Genomic DNA, 9713 nt, shown 5'->3' with positions numbered 1-9713 from the left:
GAGGCAGGTCAGGTGGTCTGGTTTTCCCATCTCTTTAAGAATTTTCCACAGTTTATTGTGATCCACACAATCAAAGGTTTTGGCATAGTCAATAAAGCAGAAATAGGTGTTTTTCTGAAACGCGCTTGCATTTTCAATGGTCCAACGGATGTTGGCAATTTGATCTCTGGTTCCTCTGCCTTTTCTAAAACCAGCTTGAGCATTTGGAAGTTCACGGTTCATTACTGCTGAAGCCTGGCTTGGAGAATTTTGAGCATTACTTTACTAGCGTGTGAGATGAGTGCAATTGTGCAGTAGTTTGAGCATTCTTTGGCATTGCCTTTCTTTGGGATTGGAATGAGAACTGACCTTTTCCAGTCCTGTGGCTACTGCTGAGTTTTCCAAATTTGCTGACATATTGAGTGCAGCACTTTCAGAGCATCATCTTTTAGGATTTGAAATAGCTCAACTGGAATTCCATCACCTCCACTAGCTTTGTTCGTAGTGATGCTTCCTAAGGGCCACTTGACTTCGCATTCCAGGATGTCTGGCTCTAGGTGAGTGATCACACCGTCATGATTATCTGGGTCGTGAAGATCTTTTTTATACAGTTCTGTGTATTCTTGCCACCTCTTCTTAATATCTTCTGCTTCTGTTAGGTCCATACCATTTCTGTCCTTTATTGCACCCATCTTTGCCTGAAATGTTCCCTTGGTATCTGATTTTCTCGAAGAGATCTCTAGTCTTTCCCATTCTGTTGTTTTCCTCTATTTCTTTGCATTGATCACTGAGGAAGGCTTTCTTATCTCTTCTTGCTATTCTTTGGAACTCTGCCTTCAAATGGGTGTATCTTTCCTTTTCTCCTTTGTTTTTCATTTCTCTTCTTTTCACAGCTATTTGTAAGGCCTCCTCAGACAGCCATTTTGCTTTTTTGCATTTCTTTTTCTTAGGGATGGTCTTGATCCCTGTCTCTTGTACAATGTCAAGAACCTCCATTCACAGTTCATCAGGCACTCTGTCTATCAGATCTAGTCCCTTAAATCTATTTCTCACTTCTACTGTATAATCATAAGGGATTTGATTTAGGTCATACCTGAATGGTCTAGTGGTTTTCTCTAGTTTTTTCAATTTAAGTCTCAATTTGGCAGTAAGGAGTTCATGATCTGAGCCACAGTCAGCTCCTTGTCTTGTTTTTGCTGACTGTATAGAGCTTCTCCATCTTTGGCTGCAAAGAATATAATCAATCTGATTTTGCTGTTGATGATCACCAAATTATCATCATCTGGTTATGTCCATGTGTAGAGTGTTCTCTTGTGTTGTTGGAAGAGGGTGTTTGCTATGACCGGTGCGTTCTCCTGGCAAAACTCTATTAGCCTTTGCCCTGCTTCATTCTGTACTCCAAGGCCAAATTTTCCTATTACTCCAGGTATTTCTTGACTTCCTACTTTTGCATTTCAGTCCCCTATAATGAAACGACATCTTTTTTACGTGTTCTGAAAGTTTTTATAGTCTTCATAGAACCTTTCAACTTCAGCTTCTTCAGCATTACTGGTCGGGGTATGGACTTGGATTACCATGATATTGAATGGTTTGCCTTGGAAATGAACAGAGATCATTCTGTTGTTTTTGAGATTATATCCAAGTACTGCATTTTGGACTTTTTTGTTGACTATGAGGGCTACTCCTTTTCTCTAAGGGATTCCTGCCCACAATAATAGATATAATGGTCATCTGAGTTAAATTCACCCATTCTAGTCCTTAGTCGCTGATTTCTAGAATGTCGACGTTCACTCTTGCCATCTCCTATTTGACCACTTCCAATTTGCCTTGATTCATGAACCTCACATTCCAGGTTCCTATGCAATATCGTTCTTACAGCATCGGATCTTGCTTCTATCACCAGTCACATCCACAGCTGGGTGTTGTTTTTGCTTTGGCTCCATCCCTTCATTCTTTCTGGAGTTATTTCTCCACTGATCTCCAGTAGCATATTGGGCACCTACAAAAAGGTTAAGACCATGTTAAAGGAACTTAGGCTTAGAGCTCAGTTCTTTTGGTAGACTTAGCCACTTGGTCCCTAAAGTGTGGATAAAGCTTAAGTAACAAAAGCACTGTACCTGTGCCAGGTATTCAAGGTGGTCTCCTGGCAATCTATTTCTGTTTGACTAAGAGCAACTGAGAGAAGCTTGGAGAAATCCAGCATGAGCATACTCTGTAAATAATAAACTGTTTGTTTTGGAATGTGGTACCCTAAGAAACAGCAAGACCCTCTCTTGAATGTACTTCCTTTCACTTTGAATTAGCATTCATGAAGAGGAGATCTCTTCCTACTCAGAAGTTCTGTACACGGTCAGCACTGAAGCCTAGGATGGTCAGCACAAAGCATATGCGTGTCTTTCCATCCAGAATCTTCCCTGAAGTTGGCTATTGCTATCATAAGACATACTTCCAAGTCAGAATATTTTTTAAAGTTCCATTCCAAAATACTTCATTTTAAGGTGTCAGCTATTCTGAGGATTAGTCATTTTCTCAAACTTGTAGTCTTTATTATTTTGAAATTGCACAAAATAAATAATTATTTAATTTTTCTTTTTAACAATGTGGTGACTTTTCAGCATATAAAGAAAGATGCTGAATCTTAAGCCTTTTTTTCTATGTTTCTTTAGCTCCTAGGTTAGACCACCTTGCTAAGAATACTATAATCAAGAGTCTAGTCCTCTTCTGGGCAAAATAGCTTTCAGTTTCCTTACTATGTGAATTGTCTCTCCATCTCCAATCTGCACATCTTATACATCTCCAGAGAAAGGGTGAAGGAAGAACATTTGGGTTAATTCGTGTATAATGAAAGACAGCATAGAGTGTGTTATTGGTACCACTGGGTCCATAGCATCATCTTGGTATTAGGTAATCAGTTTTTGACTCAATTCTATCATTTTACCAGTTCCTCCTCAGTATTACTTTTGTATATCTAGGTGAGTGCTTCCCATGTTGTAGATTTGTGGTAATGCTTTTGGGATAAGAAATACATGTTCCCAGTAATTTGTGATTTCCAACATTGTTCTCTAAATTTTCTTTGAATTGACTTCTTAGAAGAGACCAGTCTTCTTTCTTTGTTTGGAATAATTGGGCTTATTGCTTAGACTAGGAGAAAGAGATTTCTTTCCTTATTTCCTTCATTCATTCCTTTCCTTATTTCTTGTTTGTCTGTTTGTTCAGATTTGTCTGAACCACCAGGGAAGCCCCTTTAAAAGTCACAAGCATGCTAAAGATGAATGAGAAAAACAATAGTCTTGCTTTCCCAGCTCCCTTTTCAGGTAGCTGCTTTCAACTTCTCTTATTTGCTTCTCATTATTTCTTTTTCTTTCCTTTAATAAAAGGCCGATTGCATTCTCTCCCAGTTTGGTATGATTGATATAGTTGCCACGTTGCTTAAGACAGTATCTTCTAGGAACTTGAACTGGATCAAATTGTCTGGATGTATTACAGAATGCATTAACATGTAGAATACCAAATTGCTGTAAACCCAAACATTAATTTTTTGGAATAGAGACTTTTTAGATTTTTTTCCTAAAGAAAAGAACTATTGTACTACTTAAATTGGAATCCAAATTAATATATTTCCCAAAGTAGTTAATCTAAAACCAAATCAGAACATCAAATTCTTTTCCAGCGTGTTTCATTATATCATCATTTAGTTTCAAGTTCCTTATGGTTCTGCATCTCTAGTTGCAGCCTTTTCATTTTAAAACAGGTTAAGTAATCTTTAGTTGTGACCTATTTAATAATGTGTTCACAAAGTCTTGCTACTTTGGCATTATTCATATTGTTTATTTCACTGGTTAAATCTTAAATCATATTCATTTCTTACCTAGCATTTGTTAATCCCAGAGCTCATGCTTTGATTTGTTCCCAGTGAATTTTAAGTAAAAACTCTCCCTACCATTTGTCTTTGGGAACTTACCCTGTTAATGAATTCTGGAGAGAAATCTTCTTCTGAAGGATACTGTATTTTTGTTTCCTTTCTGCATTGTCTTGTATTCCCTGTTAAATGCCTCTTTCACAGCTGAAGATTTTATATCTTTTATTAAACTCATTCAATTCTTCAGTAACATTTACTACTAGGAAATTCAGTCTAGTGTTTCTAAGTACTTCTTGAGATGCTTTTGAATTTTATTTTTTTAATAGCAAAAACTCAAAAGTATGTGATTAAAATTTGGATTGCTCTAGTTTGACTAGGGGAAATATTTTAAAAGTATGACCTTTTTTAAAATTATTGCAGGTTTTTTGTTCTAAACAATGAAGCTGGGCTGTTGGAGTATTTTGTGAATGAACAGTCTAGAAATCAAAAACCCAGAGGTACTTTGCAGCTTGCAGGAGCTGTAATATCACCCAGTGATGAGGACTCTCACACCTTCACTGTAAATGCTGCCAGTGGGGAACAATATAAACTCAGAGGTATGGCTGAAATATGAGAATTAATAGTATGATTTTCTTCTTCCTTGAGAAGTTGATATACTTCCCTCCTTTCATTTAGGTTTTGGAAATAGAAATTACTATCATTGATACAGAAACAGTATTCTACACCTTGTAATTGTTTTAAGGGTTTATGAGATCTGTTTTAATTAATGACTTTTAAGTTGCACAGTGAGTAAGTCTGTTTAAAATTGACCCCTCTAAGAAATTTGTATAGATGAAATACTGAGAAATCTAAAAACATAGACTTGTTAAAAATGTTTTGTCTTCCACAGATTTGTATTTTATTTCCTTTCTTAATTTAGTTGATATGTTCTCTTCGTGTTTTTTAATGATTAATGTACATAACTGGGATTTATGAAAATGCTTGTATTCAGGTATAACATCTGTTTAGATAAATATAATTTGTATAGAGGTTTCTGTTTTTAATTAATACACATAAAGTATGATGTTAATCCTAATTGATCATGCTAGAGATCTGAAAGAATATATTGAGTACACACCAAATGCTTAATAAAGGATATTTATTTGAAGAAGAGCATATCTTTAAGCGAAAGTTAAGACATGTCAAGTTCCATTTACCCACCGAGCTATATGTCATTTATCCTCCCTAGGAAATATCCACATCCAGCTATGGTGTTACCTAACAAGGTTGATGCTTTGGCCTTTTTCCTACCTCGCTCTGGTCAGGGAGAGTGGGAACATGCCCTGATTTTCAGTGATCCGTTCTTCATGCTATAACAATTAATTGTATTCTAAAAATAAATGAAAAAGTAAATAACTTGTAGATACTTTTTATCAGCCACAGATGCTAAAGAGCGACAACATTGGGTTAGCAGACTTCAGATATGTACACAACACCACACTGAAGCTATTGGCAAGGTATGTGGATTCATGTATGATATTAATGCACGGAAATGGGGAAAGACCTTTTTAACTTTATTTTTTTGCATTTTAAAATTGAGATTCACATACCATAAAATCGATCCTTTTAAAGTGTACAATTTCATGGGTTTTATTAATATATTCATAAGATTATATAGTTGTTGCAACTATCTAATTCCTGAACATTTTCATCACCTTCCAAAAAACCCGTATCTGTTTAACAGTCACTCCCTATTTGAATCTCTTTTCCCAGTCCCCTGGCAAAAACTAACCTATAATTTCTGTTTCAATAGATTTGTCTATTCTGGGCATTTGATATAAATGGAATCATGCAGTATGTGGTGTTTGTTTGTTTGTTTTTGTCTGGCTTCTTACGATAAGCATAATGTTTTAAAGGTTCATCCATGTCATTGCATGGATCATACTTCATTCCTTTTTAAGACTGAATAATCGTCTTTTATGGATATACCACATTATGTTTATCCATGCATCAGCTGATAGGCATGTGGATTGTTTACATGCTGTGGCTGTTATGAATAATACTTCTATGAACATTTGTGTTCAAATTTTTGTATGAACATATGATTTCAGTTTTCTAGGTTATTCCTAGGAGTGAAATTACTGGGTTATATGGTAGTTGTCTGTTTAACTATTGAGGAGCTGCCAAACTGTTTTTGAAATTGGCCAAATTATTTCCCATTCTCACCAGCAATACACGAAGGTTCCAGTTTCTCCACATTATTACTGATACTGTTACTGTCCTTTTTAAACAATTATTATGGCCATCCTCATGGTTATGAAGTAGAATTTTGTTGTGGTTTTAATTTCATTTCTCTAATGGCTAATAAGGTTGAGCGTCTTTTCATGTGTTTATAGATAATTTCTGTATCTCATTTGAAGTGTTTTCTTTTTTAAAATGAGAAGGAAGGTCTTAGTACTTGAAATCTGAGGTTAGGAATGTCTAAAAATTAATATGTGGGAAGCAGAGTTAAAGGATTTCCATACCTTTTTGTTTTCTTTTTAGTGTTCCTTCCCCATAGCTAAATTTTTTAAAATTGTGATTTAGGCCTGCAGTCTTTAAGAAATCCAGCAAAAAACTTTATTCTTGCTGCAAGATTCTAATCATTGGCAGTGACCAGAAAGTGCTAGTTTGTTTCAAAGATACTTGAATGTTACACTAGAAAAATTATTATATTGAATATTGATGAATATATTTTTTGCTTCAATCATGATGTTTAAATATCTGAAATTAGAAATTTCTTGTTGTTTTAATATATGTCTAATGTAAAAAAAGAATTCTTGACAGCACACACCTGGAATTAATTTTCTGAATAAATTACCAGTTTACTATGGGATGTGTGAAATTCTTAAACTTTGAAGGTTTTAAATTTTTCCATCTTCGGAACTATTCTTGTAGTTAATTCTGAGGTTAACCTTATTTTTAAAACTGTTTGTGTATAAGCCTCTAGTATATTATAGGTTGAGAGTTTACCTAAATTTTAAAAAAGGAATTATTTTCTTTGTCTAATAGAATAATCCTCCTCTGAAGTCACGGAGCTTCTCACTTGCATCTAGTGGTAATTCTCCTATATCCCAGAGGAGACCAAGTCAAAATACCATTTCCTTTTTTAATGTTGGACATTCCAGACTACAATCAGTGAGCAAAAGAGCTAACTTACCTCCAGACCATCTTGTGGAAGTCAGAGAAGTAAGTATGAATTGAAATCAAGTTAAAATGCATAAAATAATATTACCAGCTTGATTTTGTCACAAAAAAATTTTTAATCCTGTTTGTGTCTTCTGGGGGCCTCAATGTTTAGGTCATAACAATTCCCTGATTTTTTAGGTGTCCTAAGTTTCCACAAGTCTGTCAGCTAGGTTCTATGTACACTATCATATTTTTAAAATCTGTATCTTTTATTTCTCAAGAGAAAGTATAGACTCCTTTAATGTAAAATTTATGATAAAAGGATTATTAAGCCTAGTGGAAAGACTGTGTGATCAAACAAGTGACCTTTTTTTTTTTTTTAACTGATACATGTAAATAGAGAATTTCAAACATACAAAGATAGAATAGTTAAATCCTTGATGTTCCCTTATCTCACCATTTTCCTTATTCTCTTTGAAACTAAGTACCAAATAATTCTAGTTAATAAAGAATGCAGGAGAGGGAAATGGCAACCCACTCCAGTATTCTTGCCTGGAAAAGTCCATGGACAGAGGAGCCTGGCGGGCTGCAGTCCATGGAGTTACATGACTGAGCATGTGTGTATAAGGGTGGAGGATGATGGGTTGGTAGCAATAAACTGGTAGAACTAAAAAAATAAAATAAAAATAAAGAATGCAGTTAGGTTCTTAATAATCCAGGTGGTGTTTACTGAGTTAATTTTGATAGAGCTCATAGATACCTATGTAGTGGATTGTGGATTATAAATCACACCCAAATGATTTAAGGCAGGAAGCTGGGGAGAATGTTCCCTCTATCAGGTTATTTTAGGTTGTATTTGTAGGTGAAGAAATTGAGATTTGAGTGAAATTATACATTCCTGGGAAAGATATCCATGAAGATATGTATTGTCAGTACCTATATCAAGGAGTTCGTGATATCAGTATGTTACTGGTAATGTTCACCTTGATCTCGTGGTTAAGATAGCTTCTGCTTGATTAAAGTAGCTTTCCTCCACTGTAAAGTTGCTGTCTTTTTCTCTGTAGTTAATAAAATATCTGGGGAGTTTCTTTGAGACTATGTATTTCCTTTTTCTTTTCAAAGACATTGAGAGAACATTTGTTACTATACTGACCATGGTTCCCGGTGGGTGTTCTCAAGCTTTTTGTGGCCTTGGTATCTGTTTCACTCTTAAAAATTATTGAGGACCTCAAAGGATTTTTGCTTTATATAGGTTAAACTTACCAATATTTACCTTATTAGAAATTGAAACAGGTATTTAAAAAATGCTTGTTTTTAAAATTTACCTTTCAATTTTATGTTTTATTATTTTAAAATTATTTTAAAATAAAAATCAATAAATTAATTTATAATTAATAAATTAATAAATTAATAATATAATTAATTATATATTATATAAATTATATATATTATATAAATTAATTATATAAATAAATTATAATAAATTTATAATTAATAAATTAATAAATTCATACATATTAACATATTTTTATGTCAAACAGCTATTTTCCCCCCAAATAAACAAAATAATTGCACTCAATGCAATTATTGCAAACTCAATTTACTGCAAATGTGTAGTTTTAGTTGAACTATATGAACTATATGAAAAAAACCTTTGTGGTTGGGGAAAAAAGAGAAATGTTTTAAAATAGCTTTTTAAGGTAAATGTGGCTGTTCTTTGATACTCCAGTAAAAGTGGACAGTGACAGTTTCTTAAGTGTTAGATGCAGTGTGGAATCTAATATGTATCAGTGGACTTTTCAGATTCTGTTTCATGACAGTACACTGGTTTGCCTTGCACATTGAGTGGATGTTTAACTTATGCACGATTTTGTAACACTGCATTAGTCATTTGGAAAATGTTAGTTCGGAGTTAGGCAGCCCTTACAGATACTGGTATACAATATCAAAAATTCACAATCATTAACATCCGTACCAACTTCATCAGAAAAGGCTTTCAATATTGGGAAACTGCAAAGCTTATGGTGACTCATACAGGTTTTCCAAAATTGTAATTTCATTTTAAAGCTCATATTTTATCCGTTCAGTTCAGTCACTCATTCTTGTCCAACTCTTTGTGACCCCATGAATCACAGCACGCCAGGCCTCCCTGTCCATCACCAACTCCCGGAGTTCACTCAGACTCATGTCCGTCGACAGTGATGCCATCCAGCCATCTCATCCTCTCTTGTCCCCTTCTCTTCCTGCCCCCAATCCCTCCCAGCATCAGAGTCTTTTCCAATGAGTCAATTCTTTGCATGAGGTCGCCAAAGTACTGGAGTTTCAGCTTTAGCATCATTCCTTCCAAAGAGATCCCAGGGCTGACCTCCTTCAGAATGGACTGGTTGGATCTCCTTGCAGTCCAAGGGACTCTCAAGAGTCTTCTCCAACACCACAGTTCAAAAGCATCAGTTCTTCGGTGCTCAGCCTTCTTCACAGTCCAACTCTCACATCCATACATGACCACTGGAAAAACCATAGCCTTGAGTAGACGGACCTTTGTTGGCAAAGTAATGTCTCTGCTTTTCAATATGCTATCTAGGTTGGTCATAACTTTTCTTCCAAGGAGTAAGCATCTTTTAATTTCATGGCTGAAGTCACCATCTGCAGTGATTTTGGAGCCCAGAAAAATAAAGTCTGACACTGTTTCCACTGTTTCCCCATCTATTTCCCATGAAGTGATGGGACC

At 35.0% G+C, this 9713-nt stretch overlaps 1 protein-coding gene across 1 annotated transcript in view; it reads left to right on the top strand.

Moving 5' to 3' along the window:
• The window catches only part of OSBPL11 (oxysterol binding protein-like 11), a 92126-nt gene that overhangs the window by 30505 nt on the left and 51908 nt on the right, over window positions 1–9713 (top strand). Inside the window, exons 3-5 of the mRNA XM_010834293.1 lie at window positions 4259–4434; window positions 5255–5334; window positions 6869–7045. Of these exons, the coding sequence (XP_010832595.1) occupies window positions 4259–4434; window positions 5255–5334; window positions 6869–7045 (433 nt within the window). The remainder of the gene's footprint in view (window positions 1–4258; window positions 4435–5254; window positions 5335–6868; window positions 7046–9713) is intronic.

The sequence above is a fragment of the Bison bison genome, unplaced genomic scaffold, assembly GCF_000754665.1.
Source record: "Bison bison bison isolate TAMUID 2011002044 unplaced genomic scaffold, Bison_UMD1.0 scf7180017864032, whole genome shotgun sequence".
In the NCBI taxonomy this organism is placed as follows: domain Eukaryota; kingdom Metazoa; phylum Chordata; class Mammalia; order Artiodactyla; family Bovidae; genus Bison; species Bison bison.
The sequence above is the reverse complement of the archived record's forward strand: the minus strand, read 5'-3'. Positions and strand labels throughout refer to the sequence as shown.